Source organism: Pongo abelii, chromosome 12, assembly GCF_028885655.2.
Source record: "Pongo abelii isolate AG06213 chromosome 12, NHGRI_mPonAbe1-v2.0_pri, whole genome shotgun sequence".
Lineage (NCBI taxonomy): Eukaryota > Metazoa > Chordata > Mammalia > Primates > Hominidae > Pongo > Pongo abelii.
Genome location: NC_071997.2, coordinates 57648747 through 57672963, shown reverse-complemented (window position 1 = coordinate 57672963; position 24217 = coordinate 57648747). Strand labels below are relative to the sequence as shown.

The window sequence follows — 24217 nt, the reverse complement described above, 5'->3', positions numbered from 1 at the left end:
AATTCTATCATTTTTCTTCCCTAAACAGAAGTGACGGCAATACTTTTCTGTATCTTGCTTTTGTTGATTATTGTATTTGAGCAATCATTTCACATCATTATAGAGTATTCCATTAATGGATGAACCATGATTTCATGTAACTAATCCCCTATTTACAGACATTCAGTTTGTTTCCAGTCTTTTGTTACTGCAAACAGTGCTAAAATAAATAATCTTGTACTTAAGTTATTTTTGTACATGTGTAAATATATATGTAGGATAAGGTCCTAGAAGTGAATTTGCTATGTTAAAAGATACGTAAATTGTGATACTGTCACCAAATTGCACTCTATAATGTCAATTTATACACTGACAAATGGCATATAAGCATGCTTATTTCTTCAAATTCTCATGAAAATGTGTCATAGAAAATTTTTGCCAATCATATAGGTGGAAAGTGACATCTCTGCATATTTGGGTTTCTCTTACTATGAATGAGGTTGATGTATTTTCATGTCTCAATGTCATTTATATTTTCTTTTCTGAAAACTGACTGTGTATATCTATCCTCATTTTCTATTGAGTTATTGAATGCTTTTTCTTACTGAGTTGTAGTTTTCTATGTATGTAGAAAATTAACTCTACATGGTATGAGAAGCAAATACTTTTCCTCATAGTTATTTATCTTTAGAAATTTGCATGTGTGTTCTTTTCCAAGCATACATTTTCTGTTTTTATATATTATTAATCTTTTATTTTTAGATTTTTTGGTTTTATATTATGCTTAGAAAAGCCATTCCTATTATTTTCTCCCCATGGTCTGTGTATTAATTATTAATTTATTGCCTCTCAACTCCAAACTGATCCTTCAGTACATGCTCTATGATAAATTCCTTTAAGCATTTCTCTTTTACAGTGAGCACAATGTTAAGTTTTCTTAGTAAAGGGCACTGGAGGGACATGAAGAGGCTCTCCTGTTGTTACATGCAGCACACTGTGGGTCAGCTGTGGGGTATAGGGACATCTAATGGTGACCCATCCATGCATTCAGAATTCATAGTCTTTCAGTGACTTCATAGCCCTACCTGGCCTAGTAATCACCTTTCTGCAGCCCTTTCAACATAGACACCACATGATTCAGGCCTCCTGCCTGTACTAATGCCTAATTCCCTTTGCTTACTTGTCCCTCCCCGTGAGAAGTTTGTCTCCTGTGGCCATCTCAATGCTACTGCTCTTCCAACATGGAGAAAACATATTCTGGGCATCCTGCCTGCACTCTCTCTGCATGCCTGTAAGCCCAGCCACCACTGTAGCTCACCTATCACTGGAGAGTAGCTTCCTGCTTTCCCAGGAACTGTAGACCAACTTTAGCCTTGACAAACTAGTGAACTCTGCCATCCAGTGGGTTACAAATACACATTCTGCAATTTGGTGTGAACCCCAGCCTTGGGAAGGGAGTCCCCTTTTCAAGTTTGACTTTCCTTAGGATCTCTCCCTTAGCCCTAGGGTACCATATAAATTCCCTTATATCTTATAGGTAATCTATTATCATAGTTTAATATGTTAATCTATATTTCAGGTTTTTGGTTTGTTTTTTTTTGAGATAGGATCTTGCTTTGTCACCCAGGCTAGAATGCAGTAGTGATGCAATCATAGTTCACGGCACTGGGCTCAAGGGATCCCCTCGCCTCAGCCACCTGAGTAGCTAGGATTACAGTTGCAGGCCACCATGTCTGGCTAATTTTTTATTTTTAAATTTTTTGTAGAGATGAGGTCTCACTATGTTGCTCAGGCTGGTTGTGAACACCTGGCCTCAAGCAATCCTCCCACCCTGGCCTCCCAAAGTGCTAGGATTACAGGCATGAACCAACATGCCCAGCCTGTATTAAAACTTTTTACACAAAATTTCCTTGTTTAAATCACTGTGTGGTTTGTTTCCTGATTGTACTCAGACTAATACAATCTGTTCTAGTACTTGTATAGTTTATTTTTATACTTTGCTCCATCAGGAATCTATGCTGGTATATGCTGTGAGTATGGATCTAGCTTTACTTTTCCCATATGGCTATCCAGCTGATCCAAACATTTATTAATAGCCTTTTTCCCAACTCATTTTAAATGCTATCTTTATTACATAATAAGTTCCCACATGTATTTTTTTAAATGAACTTTAAATTGTATTCCATTACAATCTGTCTTTCAATCTCCAGTATCACATCGTTTTGAATATCTGTTTAATATCTGATAGGGATAGTCCCTGGATATTCTTTCTTTTAAAATTTGAACTTTACTAGCAGAATGTCTAGTTCTCCTGTTGGAAATTTTATAATTTTTGGGAATTGCATTACATTTGTATATTAGGGATAACTGACATCTGAGTCGTCCCAAAAACTAATGGCTTTTTATTTGTTCAAGTCTCTTTTTGTGTTTCTCAATAGTATTAAACAATTTTTTAATTGGCAAAAGGAAAACTATATATATTTATGATGTATAACATTATTATTAATGTAAATATATCAATAGTATTTTAAGTCATATAAATCTTGCATATTTATTGTTAATTTCATTCATAAGTATTTGATCATTTTGGTTATTGTGATGAAAAATTTTCTTCCATTATAACTTTTAACTTGTTGCTCTTAGACATATAAAGAGTACAAATATCTGTGTTGATTTTGCTGCGGATTATTTTATTGTTTCAAATAATTTCCTAGTTGATTCTCTTGGGCTTTCTGGATACATAATCAAATAATCCGCAAATAACAATTTAATCTCCTCTTTTCTCATTTCATACCCTAATTTCTTTTTCTTGTATCACTACATCAGTGTAAATATCTAGAATACTTTTATTTTTATTTTTATTGTTTTAGTGGTAAAAGATAGATTTTATTAGTTCAAGGTCCACTGAAGAGCTTTCAGGAAGTTCTAAAGAAAAATCTGGCCATCTTTTCTGTAAAATAAATAGAACAGCAGGAATCTCTGGGTATCCCTTAAACATAAACTATGATGATTCCATTCATATTACCTGGGCTGTAGTAAATGACTTCTTGCAAATAAAAATAACATTTTAGAAACTAGTTAATACCAATAGCCCTAATTTGGTTTTCACTTGCTTGCATTTGTCTAAGAAATTTCTCCATGAAGTGCATATTAAAATCTAACAATTATTTCTCATTTATACATAAGTCAAAGCACTCACTCTTACCATGAAAGCAAAACTTACTTCTGAAAATAACCTACAGAAATAATATGTAAACACATAGAGCTTTGAGATAGACTAAGAACATCCTCCTATGTTCTATGGATCAAAATGCAAAGGTCTCCATTATACATGTAAATAAACTCTTTCATTAATTTGGGATATATTGATATTACATGACCATGCGCATACCTATGGAACATGTACATACACTACAGAACAAATCTTGACAATGTTTCTACTGCCAACATACTTTCCATTCCCCACTGCTGGAAAGGAAATAAAAACAATATGAAAACTACTTTTCCTTTTCATAAATAGTTTTTAAGTGGAAAAACAAAGCCAATCCTCCTCATTGAGACATCGAATAAGCTCCAAAAGGTTCAGAGTCAAGAATCTGTTCAGTTGTTCCCCAATGTAACAAAGCACATAAGCTTTCTCTATTCAGGAGGCTTCTCCGATCATCTCCAGTGTTTTGTCTTAAAAACTGCTTTACAAGATACGAGGTAGCCATGTTGGTTAAATTATTTCTGCTGCTCACCTTACACCTGATGTAACCATATAGGTTGGCATCTGCTAGCACCATACGCATGATAACCACTGCTAACCAGTTTACTCTGAAGGAGAACAAGGCACTAAAGGCAAATATCACCCAAAGCACTGCACAGACTATAAGTCCCAATCAAAAGATTCTTGATTCAGCTTCTGACACAGTTTTATTATCTTGAGAGGATGACTTTCTAGATTCAAACACCCAATGGTTCTTTCCATCTTCATCAATGTGACTCCACTAACATAGGCCAACCATTAGTCTACCTGTGATATTCTTTGCTGCCCAAAAGTCACATGACAACAACAAGTTAATTGTCTTCATACAGGCAATAAAGCTGCTGCTGAGTAACTCACAGAGAAGATAGACAATGATTGCACTGACTTGAAAGAGTAAGTGGAAAAACAATACCACTGAATATCTGATTTTTGGATTTTTTTGGTCTATTAGTTGTCTCCTCTTCTGCATCAAATAGTGAAACATCTGCAGTGTCATCATTACTATCCTGCTGCTTCATGGCCCAGAATACTTTTAAATAATGGTGATGATACTAAACTTCCTTATCTTGCATGGGAATGTCTTTAGTGTTTTTCCATTAAGAACAATACTAACTCTTGAATTGAAAAAGAAATGTATTATGCTAAAGAATAGCTATCTGTTTCTGTTTTATTAGAGTTTTTACAAAACAAAATTGGATGTTGAATTTTATCAAATGCTTTTTCAGAAGTTACAGAGATGAACATGATCATAAGATGTTTCTTCTCCTTAGATATGTTAACATAGTAAATTATATTAATAGATTTCCTAATATTAAACCATATTTCAATTTTTGGCATATAATTCTTTTAATGTGACACTGGATTATATTGCCAATACAGGTTGAACATCCCTAATCTAAAAGTCTGAATCTGAAATGTTCCAAAATCCAAAACTTTTTGAGGGCCAACATGAGGCCATAAGTGGAAAACTGCACATCTGACCTCATGTGATGGGTTGCAGTCAAAACTTTGTTTCGTGCACAAAATTATTTTAAAAATATTGTATAGGCTGGGTGCGGTGGCTCATGCCTGTAATCCCGGCACTTTGGGAGGCTGAGGCGGGTGGATCATGAGGTCAGGAGTTTGAGACCAGCCTGGCCAAGATGGTGAAACACCGTCTCTACTAGAAAATACAAAAATTAGCTGGGTGCGGTGGCGGGCACCTGTAATCCCAGCAACTCGGGAGACTGAGGCAGGAGAATCGCTTGAACCTGGGAGGTGGAGGTTGCAGTGAGCTGAGAACATGCCGCTGCACTGTAGCCTGGGCGGCAGAGCAAGACTCTGTCTCAAAAATAAAAAATGTATAAAATTACCTTCAGATGGTGTATATAAGGTATATATGAAACCAGTGAATTTCATGTTTGGACTTGGGTCCCATCCCTAAGTCATTATGTACATGCAAATATTCCAAAATTCAAAAAAATCTAAAGTCTGAAACACTTCTGGTCTCAAGTATTTTGGATAAGAGATTTACAACCTTTTTTTTTAAGACAAGGCCTTGCTCTGCTGCCTAGGCTGGAGTGCAGTGGCACAATCATGACTTACTGCAACTTCAACCTCTGGGGCTCAGGTGATCCTCCTGCCTTATCCTCCTGAGTAGCTGAGACTACAGGTATGTACCACCATGTCTTTTAAAAAACTTTTTCGTAGAGACGAGGTTTCACTATGTTGTCCAGGCTGGTCTTGAACTCCTGGGCTTATGTGATCCTCCTTCCTTGGTCTCCCAAAGTGCTGGAATTATAGGCATGAGCCACCTCACCAGGCTGGTATATAGGTATTCAAAACTGACATATTTTTAATAGGCTCCCCTTCCAACAAGGCTTCTATGCTAAATATCTTCAATGCACCTTAAAAAAAATTTTATTTTATTTTAGGTTCTGGGATACATGTGCAGAACGTGCAGGTTTGTTACATAGGTAACCAACCTATGTACAGCCATGGTGGTTTGCTGTACCTATCAACCCATCACCTAGGTATTAAGCCCCACATGCATTAGCTATTGGTCCTGATGCTCTCCCTCCTCCCGCCTCCTCAACAGGCCCCAGTGTGTGTTGTTCCCCTCCCTGTGTCCATGTGTTCTCATTGTTCAGCTCCCACTTATGAGTGAGAACATGCCATCTTTGGTTTTCTGTTCCTGTGTTAGTTTGCTGAGTATGATGGCTTCCAGCTTCCTCCATGTCCCTGCAAAGGACATGATCTCATTCCTTTTTATGGCTGCATAGTATTCCATGATGTGTATGTACCACATTTTTTTTTAATCCAGCCTATCACTGATGGGCACTTGGGTTGGTTCCAAGTTTTTGCTATCGTGAATAGTGCTGCAGTAAACACATGTGTGCATGTATCTTTATAACAGAATGATTTATATTCATTTGAGTATATACCTAGTAATGGGATTGCTGGGTCAAAGGGTATTTCTCAGTGTGCCTTCTTGATCAGTCTGTACTCTACTCTGTTTTTGCCCTAGCATTAAAGTGCCATTTTTAGTTTCATTTAATGCATTTTGCTCCAAATTCAACCTTGTCTGCAATTGATCGTAATTCTCTTTGTTTGGTTTGCTTTTGCCTAGTATACATTTGCCCACTCTTTTATTTTCAACCTTTCTGAATCATTTTGTTGTAGCTGTGTCTCTTGAAAACAACAGATTTGCTTTTTGATCAAGTCTGTCTGTAAGTTCTAAAAAGCATCTGATATGACAGATATGTTTGTTTTTAGTTATATTATTTTATGGTATACTCTTTATTTTTACAGCTTTTAGAAAATCACTTTACTTTTATATTTTATTTTTATTTTTTCTGTATGTTTGTCTTGTCATGATTAGGAAGGCCTGTATTTCTGCTTTAGTGATTATCTTTATAACTCTGTGTAATTCCCTTAAGTTAATCTTTAGCAGTATCTATTAATTCACCACTACGGAAATGACAAAATTAGTGTATTTCCTTTTATTACTCTTACTCTCCCTTTATTGTAGCACTAACTTATAGTTTATTATATTATCTTTCTTGAGATTTACCTTTATGCTGTTTAACATATCTCTATTATTTGCCACCTTGAAGTGATTCCATTTGAATGCCAGCTATTAAGAATGAGAAAATAAGTATTATAGCTAAATTAGAATACTCTGAGTCCTAATATTTCATTGTAGATAATATATGATTTAAATAAGTTTTTTATTATGAAAAAGTAAAATAATTGGGAAGATCTTCACAGTAAGGGCATTCTTCTGAAACCCTGTTTTGAGGGGAAATGAATCATTCTGATTGGAATTATTTATATTAAGGGCACACTGGATATAAAAGGAATTTTAATATTAATTATGAATCCCTTGTCATGACTCCTTATAAAACATTCAGAATTATTTGATTATACTCAAAAATTAAATATGAGAGGATATATTGAGGTATTCATTCTGAGTAAGATTTCCCACATGCTATCTTTCGCCATTTATATTTTAAGCTGCTTCTGCAGATAGAAAATGTCAAATATTTATATAGGTCAGTGACAATGGATTGAAGGTCATGTTTTTCCGTAAGCAAAGATTGGATTGTTCTATACGTAAGGTAATAGCATTGTTTCAGCAATTTTCTTGAGCTTTTAACTAGGGTTGAACTTATTGTTTGGTTGGAAAGAAATTTTGGCTTTCAATTTTTCCTGAGAAGCCAGTGAGGAGTCTGATTCCTGGTTAAAAACCTATGTTTGATTTTTTCAAGTCTGACCATAAGCAATTACAAATAATTTACCTGGAAGGCCTCATGGGGAAAAAGCTGCCTTTGCCACACCAGACTTGGTGCACAGCCAATGCACTGCAGTCTCTGTAGGGAGTTGCAGTCAAGGATTCAGAACCCCTAGCTGGTCATGTTCTTGGAATATTTGTATTCCTAGCTCTGGTACTTTCATTTCTACCTCTCTTCATCTGAGGCCTTGGGCCAAGTCCTCCTCAGGCCCTCTGTCAAGACCTCCTTGTGGCGGAAGGGAGAAGGAAGCCTTAAAGACACTTTTCCCTACTCTGAGTCACTACTCAGTACTTTTCCACTCCTAGCCTTCCCTCCTTGCCTTCCCCTCAACCCCAGGGTGCATAAAATTGCTAGAGCCTTTTGTTTGGGACTCCTTCAACAGTGAAACTATCCCCATGTCTGCACTTATCTTCAACCAGTGCACAGTTCCATGGAGGAAATGGAATAGGACAAGTAGGCACTTTCTCCAGTTTAGATTCCTGCTTATACTATTAGTGTAAATAATCAAAGGCTTACCCTTTATTTGCAGCTTGATGTCGTTAATCAGCTACTATGACAGCTCAGCTCTTTCCTAGCTTAGTTGAGCTTCTGACAAGTCAGCGGTTTCTAGTGTAAAGCTGTCTGCCTTTTCTAGTGGAGTGATTAAAAGATTAAGGGATTCAACTAGGTCCAAATGTACCGAGGAGTGCCAGAGGGATATAACATAGCCACTTGAGGAGGAAAAAAAATTCTTTTACCCTTGTTTGGGACATGGGCTCATTTCCTAAGAAACCTCTTATACTGGATATCTTCCATTTGCCCTTCCAGATCACTCTCTACTTTCTCTACCCTATTTTGTGCCCTAGGAAGGTGATCCACAGGGACTGATTCAATGAGGTTATTCACACTCTTACTTCCAGCTGGCTTTGGTCAATGGGAGGCACCAGCAGGAGATCTGCATGTGGGAGGAAAGTGAGGTCAGGGTATTTCATCTCCTGATTTCCTCCTCACCAGATTGCCATGGGATGGCTGCATCCTTCTTCTGAAGGCAACATGATTCTTTCCTTGACCAAATTTTAGTCAGGCTTCTAAACCTTTTCTTAGGCCCATCTGTGCACGTCCTCGTAAAATTTCGTTTTAGCAAAGAACTCTGCTAAGTCAGTTTGGCGAGAATCCCCTACTCTTAATGTCTGATCATTCTCAGTATCTGATTGGGTTCCTCATCCTGCACCATCCCCCAGGTGATGTCTGATCACCCTGGACTGTTTTCAGCAAGAATCCTGTAAGTCAGTTTAGCCAGAATTCCCCTTACCCCTGATGTTTCCTCTTAGTAATTATCTATCCACTGATCCCCACAGGCTCCTTGGCTATATATTCCCACTTGCTTGTGCCATATTCAGAATTGAGCCCAATCTCTCTTTCCCATTGCAACATCCCATTGTCATTGTCCTTATACCTATCGATGGATTTCCAAGGGACCAATGCTATGGTCCCTTTATTTAGGACCATAACAACATACCTATTGTGTTGGTCCTCAGTAAAGTCTTTCTTACCATAATTTAACAATGTCATGAATAACTTTTTCTTTAACAAAGGCCAAAGATCCTGTCAGGCAGCCCTCTTCAGACAGTTCCCTCCTCTTCAGTCCTAGAGGTGGTATGGCTATTGCACCATCTAAACTGTGCACACACCTACGTAAATATTCCCTTCTATATTTCTTTGAAAATTATTTGGTTTGGGTGAGCCATCTATCTGTTTCTTCCTAGCAATTTGACTGACTTAACAGCTCCTTACATAAATACTCAATTAAAAAGGAAAATAAAATCTAAAATACTTTTTAAAGTTATAAGCTAAAAGATAACAATAGATTTTAAAAACTACATTGAATACATACATCAATAAGCAAACATATATTAGGATAAAAATGAAAGTCATGGAAAAAACACTTAGCATGATGCCATGTATACAGTAAGCACTCCATAATATCTGCTTAATGTTATTAACATATTAGCAAATACAGCGATTTGTCTGAATTGAGTGTCTGAAAATGACCAACAAATATCTTGTATATTTGTAATGAGAAGGTTAGCAGTTACTATAGAGGCAATTTCGTAAGGGCAAAACTACCAGTGGGAAGTACCTGAGGATTGAGCTCCCTCTCAGAAATCCAGGCTCTTATCACTTGACTTAAGGTGTTAGTATATCACCAGAAGGGAACCGTGGTGGTTTTAAATATGTATACAAATTATTTGACATACTTCTCCTCAAAGGGTAGTACAAAATTCTTGGGATTTTCTAAATAGACCATCACATCATCCACAAACAGGGACAATTTCATTTCTTCGTGTCCAAGCTGCATGCCTTTTATTTCCTTTTCTTACCTTATTGTGCTGCCTAGGACTTATAGTACTATGCTGAGGAGTACTAAGAGCAGACATCTTTGTCTTGTCTCAATCTTAGGGGGAAAGCATTCAGTCTTTCACCATTAAATATGGCATTAGCTGTAGGTTTTATCATGAGTGGACGTTGAACTTTGTCAAATGTTTATTCTACTTCAATTGACATAATCATGTGGTTTTCTTCTTTAGCCTTTTAATATGGTATACTACTTTGATTGATTTTCAAATATTGAACCAATTTTGCATCCCTGAAATAAGTTCTACTTGGTTATGGTGTATAATTCTTTTTAATTGCTGAATTCTATTTTTTAATATTTTGTTAAGTTTTATGTCATCTATGTTCATGAGGGATATCGGTCTTCAGTTTTCTTTTTTTGTACTGTCTTAGTATATTTTGTGGATAAAAATAGCCTCATAAAATGAGTTTGGAAGTATTTCCTTCTTTTATATTTTCTGGAAGAGATTATGTAGAATTGATGTTATTTTTCTTTAAATGTTTAGTAGAATTCTTCAATAAAACCACCTGGGTCTGAAGATTTCTTTTTCAAAATTTAAAAATTATGAATTCAGTTTCTTTAATGGTTACAAGGCCATTCAAACTGTTTCATATTGGGCGATTGTGATAGTTTGTGCTTTTCAAGGAATTGGTCCGTTTCATCTAAGTTGTTAGATTTACGTATGTAAAGGTATCTGTAGTATTCTCTTATTATCCTTTGGAATAATAAGGGCCTATAATGACACTCCCCTGTTTCATTCCTGATATTGGTAATCTGTATTTTCTTTTTCTATTTTCCTTGTCATTCTTGCCAGAGGTTTGTTAATTTTATTGATCTTTTCAAAGAATCAACTTCTTTTCATTGATCTTCTCTATTTTCTGTTTTCAATTTCACTTATTTTTGCTCTTCATTATATCCTTGTTTTTGCTTGTTTTGAGTTCATTTTGCTTTTCCTTTTCTAGTTTCTTGAGGTGGGAGTTTATATTACTAATTTGACTTTTCTCTTTTCTAATGTAAGCATTTTAGTGCCATAAATTTCCTTCTCAGCATTGCTTTACCTGCATCCCACAAATTTTGATATTTGTATTTTCATTTACCTTCAGTTCAATGTATTGTCTTTAAAAATTTCCCTTGACATTTTGCTTTTTGACCAATGGATTATTTAGAAGTGTGCTGTTTAGTTTCCAAGTGTCTGGGGGAATTTTTCTGTTATGTTTCTGTTATAGATTTTTACCTTGATTTCATTGTGTCAGAGAACATACTATGTATGATTTCAATTTTTAAAGTTTGTTTAAGTTTCTTTCCTTCATGGCCCATGGTATGGTCTAGTTTGGCAAATGTTCCATGGGTGCTTGAAAAGAATGTGCATTCTGCTTGTTGTTGGGTGGAGTATTATACAAATGTCAATTAGATCCGGTTGGCTGATGTTTTTCTATATCCTTATTGATGTTCTACAATTGTTGAGAGAGGGACACTGAATCCAACTATAATTGTGGATTTATCTATTTCTTCTTTTAGATCAATCAATTTTTGCTCCATATATTTTATAGCTTCTGTTGTTTGATGCATACACATTTAGGATTTCTGTATCTTCTTGGTGGATTGACCTTTTCATCATTGTCTAATGTGCCTCTCTGTACCTGGTATTCTTTGATCTGAAATCTGTTTCATCTGATATATTAATAAATCTACTCCTGCTTTGTTTTGGTTAATGCTTGCATGATATATCCCTTTCCATTCTTTTACTTTCAGCCTACATTTAACATGTTTGAAGTTAGTTTCTTTTAGACAGGATATAGTTGGGTCATTTAAAAAATTAACTCTGCCAAGCTCTTTCTTTTAATTGACGTTTTTAGGTCACTCACATTTAATATAACTATTGATATGTTAGCCTGCCAATTTATTTGTTGTTTTCTGCTTGTTCCCTCTGTTTTTAGTTTTTTGTTTTCTTTTACATACCTTCCAATGGGCTATTTGAATATTTTAAAAATACTCTATTTTGATTTATCCATGGTGTTTCTGGGTGTATTTCTTTGTAAAGGTTTTTTAGTGGTGGCTCTAATTATCACATTGTACATAGAAACTTATCAGAGTCAATTGGTGTCTACATTTTACCAGTTCATATGAAGTGTAGAAACCTTACCTCCCTTTATATCACTTTCCCCTGCTTTGTTTATAATATAATTGTCTTAGGTATTTTCTCTACACATATCTCAAACTCCTGGGCTCAAGTGATCCTCCTGCCTCAGACTCCCAAAGTGCTAAGATTATAGGTGTGAGTCACCATGCCCAGACTCAAGATTTCATCTTTAACAATAGTTTTTATATGATGTGCCTTAATGTAGTTTTCTTCATGTTTCTTGTGCATGGCATTCATTGATTTCTTAAATTTGTGGGTTTGGAGTATTTATCAAAATTAGAAAAATTTTGGCCATTTTTTAGAAGTATTTTTTCTATCCCCTGTTCCTCTCCTTTGGAGACTTTAATTACACATATATTAGATGGCTTGAAGTTGCCCCAGAGCTCAATTATGTTCTATCCATTTAAAAAAATGATTATTTTCTTTCTGTGTTTCATGTTGGATAGTTTCTATTCCTATGTCTTCATGCTCACTAATCTTTTCTTTTGTAATGTCTAATCTGCCAATAATTCCATCTAGTGTATTTTCCATGCCAGAAATTGTAGTTTTCCTCTCTAAAAGTTTGATTTGGAACTTTTAAAACATCTTCTATATCTCCACTTAGCTTTTTGAACACGTGGAACCCAATTATAACAATTGTCTTAATGTCCTAATCTGCTAATTCTAACATTTATGTCACTTCTGGGTCAGTTTTAATTAATAATTTCTTCATAATGAGTCATAATTTCCTGCTTCTTTGCACACCTATTTAAGTTTTGATTGAACGTCAGACAGTATGAATTTTACCTTGATGGGTGCTAGATAGTTTTGTATTTCTATAAATATTCTTGAGCTTTGTTCTGGGATAGTTAAGTTACCTGGAAACAGTTTGACACTTAGGATCTTGTGTTTATGTTAGGTAGTCTTGAGCAGTACTAAGTCTTGGGCTATTTCATGCCCTACTACTGAGGCAAGATCTTTGTGAGTCCTCTATCCAATGTATCATGAATTATGAGGATTTCCAGCTTGGCTGATATGAACAGGTACTATTCCAGTTGTGAGTATCAGGTACCACTGTCTCTAGTCCTTTAGGGTGGCTCCTTCTTTGGCCTTGGGTAGTTTCCTCATGTGCATTTACTGATCAGTACTCTGCTGAATACTCAAGGGGGACCCTCTTCAGGTCTTTATAGAGTTCTGTATGTAGCTCCTTCTCCTCTAGCTATTAATACCTTGGTCTTTCTGAAGTCCCAGATCCATCTCCTTGACTCAAGGAAACCACTGGCACCCGCCCCTAGGTTCTCCCTCTCTGCATTGTAGCTTAGAAACTCTCTCAAGGCAGTAAGCTGGGACAATTCTATTTTTTTTTTTTTTGGGACGGAGTCTTGCTCTGTTGCCCAGGCTGGAGTGCAGTGGCGCGACCTCGGCTCACTACAACCTCCGCCTCCAGGGTTCAAGTGATTCTTCCGCCTCAGCCTCCCAAGTAGCTGGGATTACAGGCAGCCACCATCATGCCTGGCTAATTTTTGTATTTTTGTAGAGGTGGGGTTTTACCATGTTGGCCAGGCTGGTCTTGAACTCCTGACCTCAGGTGATCTGCAAGCTGGAACAATTCTAAGTCTCACCTCATTGACTTCCTATCTCCCAGGGGGCTTTGTTCTTTGCTGCGTGATGTCCAGTGTTTTGAAAAGTGTTTTTCATAGGTTTTATCCAGTTTTTTTTTATTGTTTTAGGCAAGAGGGTAAATCAGCTTGCTGTTATTCTATCTAGGGTGGAACAGTGACTTGCTTCCAATGAACAGAATGTGGAGGAAGTGACAACATGTTACTTTTGAGACTAAGACATAAAACGTATTTTGGCTTCTTCATTGCTCTCTCTCTCTTTTGGATCAGTTGTTCTGGGAAAAGCCCCGCTGCCACAAATTAAGGGCATTCACACAGCCCTTTGGAGAGATCCAAGTGGTCAGGAAATAAGAATTTCTGCCAACAGCTAAGTGAATACGCCATCTTGCAACTGGATCCTCCAGCCTCAATCAAGCTTTCAGATGACTGACATCTTGGCTACAACCTCATGAGGGACCCCAAGCCTGATTTACCTAAGCCACTTATGAATTCCTAACTCATAGTAACTATGAGATGATGTTTATTAATTTAGACCACTACAGTTTGGGATAATTTGTTACACAGCAATAAACAATGAATAGAGGTACCAAATCCTGTTCAAACTGTAGAAAGGATCAGTTGAATTTCTTAAATAATTTTATCCTTTTCCCAACCCCAACCCAGCTTAAGTAACAATGCACAGACAAAATCCCCACACTTAACACTTGGAGCATTTATACTCAAAACTTTCCCTGTGTGACTTTTGTCAAGAAATAAACCATGAGTTGTTGTAAGCCTAAGGTTCTGTCAAAGCAACCAGGGTATGTTCTAACTCAAGAAGCATGAAGTAATATATATTATTTTCATTCTTTATAGTATCAACAGAGATGTTATCTTTCCACTTCCAATGAGGGAAACTAAGGCATTAATAAAAAAAATAGATTTCAGTCATATATTACATTCATAATTCAGCAATGGATTTATGAAATTTCCTCTTTTGGAAATCTTAAATAAGACTTATATCCATTTGATAACATATATTAGCAGCAAGGCTACCTCAAGGAAGGAGATGCATAGAACCTCTGGAAGTCTTTCTCATCACTATGATTCTGAATTTTATACAAGGGAGAAAGGGAAGATTGAAATTTTGAGGAGGAGCATAGATAATTGTTTATGTATGAAGGAGCTTTGTAAAGACACTGCCCCTGGCCCAGCCATTGCCTTCCATAACCCTAGGGGGCAGTTTCACCTGAGTCTATGTGGAATGTAGAAAAAATATTTTCATGTTTTTGCATAGTTAGGGCTTTCTGAGCAAAGAAATCTGGTACCTGGGTTAAAGGGCAAGTCTTGGAAGTTAAAAGATGATTGAATAGTCAGAGACCTCAGAAGAGATTTAGAGGCTTCCCTCCTTGTGTGTTTACATTTCAAAGGGCATAAAAGGAGTCAGTTGTTTACATTTCAAACATCTGTCAATGCCAAGGTTTCTCTCCCTCTCTCTGGAGTGGAGCTTGTAGCCTATTTATACTCCCAGATTAATAATTTTGGATTTTCTCTTCAACAGTACACACCCCTATATATGCAGGATGCCCTCTGGCTCTCATGGTGTTACTCGGGGGCTACTGTGTGTGGAGAAGTAGTGTGGTTATTGTTGTAAGTATTAATAACTGTGATCTCTATTCCAGAAACCTTACCACTGTATTTGCTTTCAGGGTAAAATGAATAAATATAGATATACTTACCACAAAAGGGAGGATGCACTCATGCTGATCTTGTACCATGTATAAACTGAACAGGGACATGCGGCTGGGGCCCATCAAGCTGCAGGCTAGAGAGAAGAAGTTCTGCAGAGCCTCACAGAGGTTGGTGCAGATGTCAGCCCAGGACGGCAGAGCAATGTGCACAATGAGAAGCCGTGGAGGTTGCTGGTCAATCTGAGTGTGAGTGGAGGGCCCTTTACCAGCAGTTCGCCCAGGATGCATGGCAGCAAAACCAGGAGGGGAACTGTAGCCACCAGCTGGATATTCTTTACACCTATAGGGAAGGAAAGAGAAACCACTGGTTTTCAAACTGAATTACGTGTGCTCTGTTGAAATATAAAATACAAGTCGAGGGAAACAAATCCAGAAAGGAGTCAGATTGGGTACTAAAGCTTGTCCAGTCCATCCTAATTTTTTTTTTTTTTTGAGACAGAGTCTCGGTCTGTCATCAGGCTGGAGTGCAGTGGTGCGATCTTGGCTCACTGCAACCTCCGTCTCCCAGGTTCAAGCGATTCTCCTGCTTCAGCCTCCCAAGTAGCTGGGATTACAAGCATGCGCCACCACGCCCAGCTAATTTTTGTATTTTTAGGATGGGGTTTCACCATGTTGGCCAGGATGGTCTTGATCTCTTGACCTCATGATCTGCCCGCCTTGGCCTCCCAAAGTGCTGGAATTACAGGCGTGAGCCACTGTACCCGGCCCAGGCCATCCTATTTTAACAGCTGCCAAGAGATCTAGATGTTTGCCTATAATGTAAGCCTGAGAATGCTTAGAGATGCTGAGTGGAACTAATCAAAAGTTACACCAAAAAAACTCAAGCTTCTGTCTCAAAGTAAGCTATCTGCCCTCATAAGCTTTGTTTCTTTATTGGCATTTATTGCACTCTACTACAATTTGTTTCTATGACTGCCTCTCCCACAATATTGTAAGCTTCCCAAGGGTAGAGAACCTGTCTTGTTGATTTTATTCATCAATGCCTAGCATATGTGTGTTTAGTACCTAACGAATAATTCTTAAAAATGAAAATATGACTACATTTCTCCTTGGTTAAAATTCTTTGGTTGTCTGAATCTCTTATAAGGTAAAATTTAAACTGTCTTTAAGACCTGTCATTACTTGTTAGCCTCATTAGAAACTGTTCCTCACCTCAAGGTTTTCATGGAAACAATACCAAATATATTCACTTTAGTGCATTTGCTCATGCTGCTTCTCTGCCTCCAATACTCCTGCCTTCTTTCTTTACTGGCTACTTATACTTATCCCCAGGACTCAGATTAGGAAGTGAGAACAAATGAGAACAAAGAACCAATATAAGGAATGAGAAAGGGACATCATTACAAATGCTCAAACGTGAAAAGGGTTTAAGAGGACATAATGAATAGCTTTATGCTAATAAATTTGATAAAGTGGACAAATTCCTAGAAAAATGTATCTAACCAATACTAAAGAAATTTTAGAAACCTAAATAGTCTATAATCATTAAGGAAATGTAATTGGTAATCAAATATCTTCCCACAAGTAAGAGGGTCAGACAATTTCACTGATGAGCTCCATCAAACTTGCAAAGACCAAGAATTTCAATTTTTTTTTTTTTTTTTTTTTGTAGAGATGGGGTCTTGCCATGTTGCCCAAGATGGTCTCAAACTCCTGGGCTCAAGTGATCCACCTGCCTCAGCCTCCTGAACTGCTGGGATTACAGGTGTGAGCCACTGTGCCCAGCCAAGAATTTCAATCTTAAACAAATTATTTTAAGAACAGAAGAACATATATAACAGGATACACTCCTCAACTAATTTTTTTTTTTTTTTAGATGGAGTTTCACTCTTGTTGCCCAGGCTGGAGTGCAATGGCATGATCTTGGCTCGCTGCAACCTCCACCTCCTGGGTTCAAGTGATTCTCCTGCCTCAGCCTCCCGAGTAGCTGGGATTACAGGCATGTGTCACCATGCCTGGCTAATTTTGTATTTTTAGTAGAGACAGGGTTTCTCCATGTTGGTCATGCTGGTCTCGAACTCCTGATCTCAGGTGATCTGCCTGCCTCGGCCTCCCAAAGTGCGGGGATTACAGGCGTGAGCCATGGCACCTGGCCTCCTCAATTAATTTTATGAGGTTAGCACAACCTTTGAAAGTGAAACCAGATAAAGGTGTAATAAGAAAAAAATTATAGGATAATCTCACCCATAAACTTGTAAAAATTCTAAATAAAATATAGAGAAATTGAAACTAATAATATACAAAAAAAAACACAGCATGACCAAGTTGAGTTTATCCCAAGAACATAAGGTTGATATAACATTAGAATATCAATCACGTAATTCGTCACATTAAAAAAGTAAATGAGAAAAATGATATGATCATCCCAATAGATGCGAAAAAGCCTCTGTTTAAAACCCAGCATTTGTGCATGATAAAGACTGAGCAAGAATAGATGATAGGAATAATCTGACAAAATATATTTACAAAAAGAGAGAGTAAACATCATTCTTCATGGTGATATGTTGAAAGCTTTCCATGTAAGACAAGGAGCATGCTATCATCACTTCTATTCAGCATTATAGTGAAGGTAGTAATGAGGTAAGACAAATAAATAAAAGGCATTGCAATGGAAGAAAGAAAACTGTCATTGTGTGCCAATGATTGTGTATATAGAAAATCTAAAATAATCTACAGCTTTGTAATTTTTCCCAAAAGTTCTCCTTGTCTTTTGTCAAATTTTGGTCTTAGGGATCTGTTAATTTTTAAATATTAATTTACATTTCGAAGAACTATCGATGACAAAGTTTCTCTCCCTTTCTCATCTTTTTAAATTTCATTTTTAGTTTGTTGCTTATGTATAGAAATATAGTTAATTAAAACAATCTTTTATAGAGATGCGGTCTTGCTATGTTGCCCAGGTTCGTCTTGAACTTCTGAGCTCAACCAATCCAACCGGCTCTGCCACCCAAAGTGCTGGGATTACAGGCATGAACCACTGTGCCCAGCTATAATTAATTTTTGTATATTGACTTTATATTTAACAACCTTGCTGCACTCTCCTACTAATTATAATAATTTATCTATAGAACTTTTTGGATTTTTTTTGTTCTTAATCACATAATCTTTAAATAATCATATATAACAGGATACATAAAAAAAAGTCAGATCATAGCAGCCAAAAGACTATTAATAACAATCTTGTTCACAATTACCCAAAACTGAAAAAAACACAAATGTCAATCTACATTAAAATGGATAAATCATAGTATATTTCCACATACAGCAATGAAGATGAATGAACTACAGTTGCATGTGGCAACATGGATGATTCTAAGAAACATAATATTGAGTAAAAGCAGCAAGACACAAAGAATACATACACATGTAGCATGATTTCATCTACATAGATTTTAAAAATAAGCAAAAGTAGTTATATTGTTTAGAGGTGCATACACAGTGATAAAACTATAAAGAAAAGCAAAGAAATGATTATCACAAAAATGAGGGTAGTGATTTTCCCTAGGAAAGAATGAAGGCATTATGATGAGAAGAGACAAAAGAAGGGGGTCCTGGGGTGTTGGTAATGTTCTTTTTTTTTTTTTTTTTTTTTTTTTTTTTTTTTTTTTTTTTGAGACACGGTCTCGCTCCATCGCCCAGGCTGGAGTGCAGCAAGTGGCCCAATCTCAGCTCACTGCCACCTCCACCTCCCAGGCTCAAGTGATCCTCCCACCTCAGCCTCCTAAGTACCTGGCACTACAGGCATGCACCACAATGCCTCGCTAATTTGTGTTTTTTTTTGGTAGAGACAGGGTTTTGCCATGTTGCCCAGGCTGGTCTCAAACTCCTGGGCTCAAGCAATCCTCCCACCTTGGCCTCCCAAAGTACTGGGATTACAGGGATGAGCCACCACTTCCAGCCTAATGTTCTATTTCTTGATCTTTATTGTGGATATTGGGTATTCACTTTCTACTATTAAACTATACATTCATGTTTTATGACATTTTCTGTATATATGTTATATTTAATAATAAAAATATTTCAAGAACATTAGGACAATCAAAAGAAAACAAAAGAAATATGATAAAAAAGATAGCTAAAAAATATGTCCTCACCTCTGAGAACTAAAATCATTCTATATAATTGTTTTTAGCTAAAGAATGTAGGGAAAATTAAAGCTTATTTGATTTCCCCTGTGACCAATAGAAAGATAATTATGATAATTTTCAGAAACACTTTGGAATTTAGAATCTTTAAAAATGATCTAAGAATACATAGATAGGCCAGGCGCGGTGGCTCACGCCTGTAATCCCAGCACTTTGAGAGGCCGGGCGGGTGGATCTCAAGGTCAGGAGTTCGAGACCAGCCTGACCAACATGGTAAAACCCCATCTCTACTAAAAATACAAAAATTAGCTGGGCGTGGTAGCGCGTGCTTGTAATCCCAGCTACTCAGGAGGCTGAGGCAGGAGAATCGCTTGAACCCGGGAGGCGGAGGTTGCAGTGAGCCAAGATCGTGCCATTGCACTCCAGCCTGGGCGACAGCACGAGACCCCGTCTCAAAAAAAAAAAAAAAAAAAAAATACATAGATAGATGTATTTCCCCAAATGAATCAGTGAAGTTATTCTCTTCAAACTTCCCTTTTTGAATAGTGGAAGTCAGCATTTGTTCATTTGACATTTTTAAAAATTGAGTTCCAATTACGTGCTGGATACAGCTAGAAAAATAAATGAATGAATATGCTAATCTGTTGAAAGTCATCTTGAACCAGAAATCCAAATCAATTACTAATGTATTTACCAAGAAAGCACATAACATATTTGTAAACTGTACTTTAAGTACATGGGGCCAATTTCTACATGGAATGCTGAACTTGAAGCTGACACAGAGAAATTCACACAAACAGGTAGTCAGAGGCCTTATTTAATGTATAATTAAATTTAATTATCCATCTCCATCTCTTACATCTGAAAACGCCATTTTAAAGTAGAGGCAGGGCAACCCGCTCAGGTCCCCTTCCACACTGTGGAAGCTTTGTTCTCTCACTCTTTGCAATAAATCTTGCTGCTGCTCACTTTTTGGGTCCGCACTGCCTTTATGAGCTGTAACACTCACCGTGAAGGTCTGCAGCTTCGCTCCTGAGGCCAGCGAGACCACGAACCCACTGGGAGGAACGAACAACTCCACACACGCCGCCTTAAGAGCTGTAACACTCACCGCAAAGGTCTGCAGCTTCACTCCTGAAGCCAGCGAGACCACGAATCCACCAGAAGGAAGAAACTCCAGACACATCCAAACATCAGAAGGAACAAACTCCGGACACACCATCTTTAAGAACTGTAACACTGCCAGGGTCCGCGGCTTCATTCTTGAAGTCAGCAAGATCAAGAACCCACCAATTCTGGATACAGTATTGCTGGGCCGTAAGGCACGTATGAGTTTAGTTTTGATAGTGAGGTAGGAGGCGGGACTCAACTCTGCAGGAAGGGCTTGGACACCAGACCAAATTGAGGACTAGCTTAAACAGGGCCAGGGTGGAAGCAGCTTTCCATAAGACATGCCCACCAGTGTGCCATGTCAGTTTACCATTGCCATGGCAACACTCAGAAGTTACCATCCCTTTCTATAACAACGACTCTATGACCTGGAAGTTACCATGCTTTTCCTAGAAATTTCTGCATCAACTCCCCCTTAATTTGCATGTAATTACAAGTGGGTATAACTATGACTGCTGAACTACCTCTGAGCTGCTATTCTGAGCACACTGCCTATGGGGTAGCCCTGCTCCACACTTGCAGTACCTCTGCTGCTGCTGTACACTGCTGCTTCAATAAAAGTTGCTGTTTAACACCACCAGCTCACCCTCGAAAAAAATAAAAATAAAAAAATAAAGTAAAGGCAGTCCTCATTTTGCATGGTTCCAGTATATAGATTTCAGTTACTACCATTTAGTTAATTAACACTAGTCCTCCAACAACACAGTTCAAATTTCAGTTACCATGGAATATTAACTGTAATTACATAAAGTAGTATCTAGCTCTTTAGTTCACGAATTACTACAGTTATCAGTATCAATAGTATAGTATACTGATATAGCGTACTGATATAGTGATCAGTGCATCATGATCAGTAATTAATTATATCACTTCTTTCAAAGTCTGTTGGTGACCGGTCACTGCAGATCCATTAGTCAGTTAAAGCACAGACAGAAGTGTGTAGTTGTGTCGCCTCCTTGTCTCCTAGTGATAAGCCCATGTGATGTTTTATAAAAACAAAAATTGAAAGAGGAAACTAGCCAATAAAAGGAGCAGCAAAGAAATAAAAAATGATAATGCCAAGAGTGAAATCTGAATCTAACGTAAGTGGAGTTAAAAGGAGAAATAGCTGACTATGAGAGTGTTGACACTGCCTCCACTTGATAGACTCTAGAGAAGCAGCCAGAGGAATTTAGTGAAGGCAAACTTATCAACATACTTGAGGAAAGTCATTGTGGTGAAAAGGATGAAGACATCCTACACAAAGGGCCACTGGCAAAAAGCTTCATTATTAAATAAACTTTCAGAGATATTTTACAAAATTGAAGGTACAAAGGATAAAATGTAGGAAACTGACCCAAACTTAGAAAGAAGTATGACAGTTTGCCAAGACACAGAAAAAATGTTTGCTCTCTCATAAGTTTTACTATGAGAAGCAAACAAGTACTGTTCAAACTACTCTTGGTAAGTTTTTTTCCAACAAATAAAACACTTTAGCTCTCAATGTTTCTAATGTTTTAAGTTAGCATATGAAATAGTTTTACTGTTTTACATTTCCCTATACAGTTAGTAAGAAAGTTTTAGTGTTTTGACAATTTTTCAAGGTTATAGAACTGTAATTTTTCCCATTGGTGTTTAAGATCTCTTTGAATGGTTTCAGCTTGCAGTCATTTTTCAATCCCACACTAATGTGCAATTGGAAGACTGTATTTTAAATGAGGTAAGAGGCAGCTCTCTTCCTTACATCCTCAAACATCAATTCATGCATCTGATGTGTCTGGGCATAGTACTAAACAGGCTCTGACCTTATTTTGACCCTATACTCTCCACTTTTGCCAAGAACACTCGCTTAATGAATTCTCCCTGCAAACTGGTTAAAAATGGAACTGGGCCTTGAACCACCCAAAACCACCAAGTTATGCCCAAACTAAAACCCCTCCAAGGACTTCCAATTACACCACTGGAAACAAAATCCAATCTCTTTACCCTGGCCCTAAAGTTCTGCTTGTGCCTTCTGCCCAACTCTCCATCCTCACACCAGGCCCTCCCCTGCCCGCACCCCGGGAGATCCACCTCTCACAGATCGGCTTCTCGCTGTGTCTGCCTCTGCGGATGTTCTGTTCTGTTCCGTGCTGAGCTTTCTAGGTTAGGGCCCCTTTACAAGCCCTCATTCACTTTGTCGCGTGATAAAGGATTCAATGGTTCTCCCTCTGGCAGGGCCCTATTAAAGATTTCGTGGGCCCCTTCCTCCATTAAAAAAAGATTAAAAGAAGTTAATGGATTTTGTAGGCCCTAAAAATCTCATTTCCCCCTCCTGACGTGAGAAAAAAATCAAAACACTTTCTTTGACTTCATGGGTTCACTTTAAACGAAATGAAAACATTCTCGTGGCCGGGCGCGGTGGCTCACGCCTGTAATCTCAGCACTTTAGGAGGCCGAGGCGGGCGGATCACGAGGTCAGGAGTTCGAGACCAGCCTGGGCAACATGGTGAAACCACGTCTCTACTAAAAATATAAAAAAATTAGCCAGGCGTGGTGGCGGGAGCTTGTACTTCCAGCTTACTCGAGAGGCTGAGGCGGAGAATCACTTGAACCCGGGAGGCGGAGGTTGCAGTGAGCCGAGATCACGCCATTGCACTCCAGGCTGGGCGACAAGAGTGAAACTCCGTCTCAAAAACAAAGCAAAACCAGAAGAAAAAAAAAATTCTCGTGGCCCCCTGAAGCCTCGTGGTCCCTCGGCATGGCGCCTGCCGTGCCTGGCAGAGCAGCAGCCCGGCCCTCGGGCCTGGAGGTCCCGCGGAGGAAGCTCCGGGCCCAGACTCCGCGCAGGCCTGGCCGCCCAGAACAGTCTGCGGAAGGATAACTCCAACAGCGATTTCGGAGCCTCTCTCTTGGCGTCAGTCTTGCCATGGCACCCGCCACGGCCAGCGCAACCAACACCTGCCTGAGGACGGGCCGGAGTTCGGCCCACGCCCAGCCTGCGAAGTGGTGCCTGCTGCTCTCGGGCTGCTCTCCCTCCCCGAGGCGTGGAGAAGCGTCCCTGTCTTCGGAAGACGGAGGCCCCCTCACCTGGTCCTCCCGGCTCTCAGCGTGCGCCCGCGCGTTCGGAGGCGCCCCCCTCAGGCCGGCGCGGTTGGGCGGGAGGCTCACTGCGGGCAAGGCGGGGCATGGCTGCCTCAGGGTGCGCTTCAGGTGGCGCTTCAGGAAAACGGTCTCCAAGTCCCTAGATACCCTGAGAACAGTCCTTCTTTATCCCTTAGGTAGAATTTTGTCTATTTGTTGGAAATGCTGTGCTAAACCTGACATTTTTCTTTTTCTACCCCTTCCCATGAAACATGCCAGTAGCGCCCCCACCGACCGTTTTCTTGGTTTTAACTTTTCCCTTCCACATCATTTCCTTCAGCCAGTCGCTATTTTGTTCACTAAACATCTGTGGTGGGCACATTATGTGCCACGCATTGTGCTAGGATTGGAGCACAGTGGATGTACAGACAATGGTCCCTGCCCTCATGGAAGTTATAGCTGCCTTCAGAAAGTTCTTTTAAGTCTTTTCAAACTCCTGTATTCCAAGAGGGTCTGTCCGCTCTTCATACTCATTCTCGCTTACTTGAGGTTGATTCCCATAGTCCCTTTGACGAACT

The 24217-nt window shown here is 38.5% G+C and overlaps 1 protein-coding gene and 1 pseudogene across 4 annotated transcripts in view; both read right to left on the bottom strand.

The window, feature by feature from the left end:
- M1AP (meiosis 1 associated protein) overlaps nt 1–23703 on the bottom strand; it is a 92486-nt gene extending 68783 nt beyond the window's left edge. Inside the window, exons 1-2 of one of the 4 annotated variants that reach the window (XM_054548005.2) lie at nt 23646–23703; nt 15331–15622 (exon numbers count right to left, since the gene is read on the bottom strand). In XM_054548005.2, coding sequence (XP_054403980.1) covers nt 15331–15570 — 240 coding nt within the window. In that variant the 5' untranslated portion in view covers nt 15571–15622; nt 23646–23703. The other 3 variants (XM_054548004.1, XM_054548007.2, XM_054548006.2) reach the window with 3 other exon arrangements.
- Nucleotides 3450–4322, bottom strand: LOC103889815 (Golgi apparatus membrane protein TVP23 homolog B-like; annotated as a pseudogene).
- Nucleotides 23704–24217: the final 514 nt, after the last annotated feature.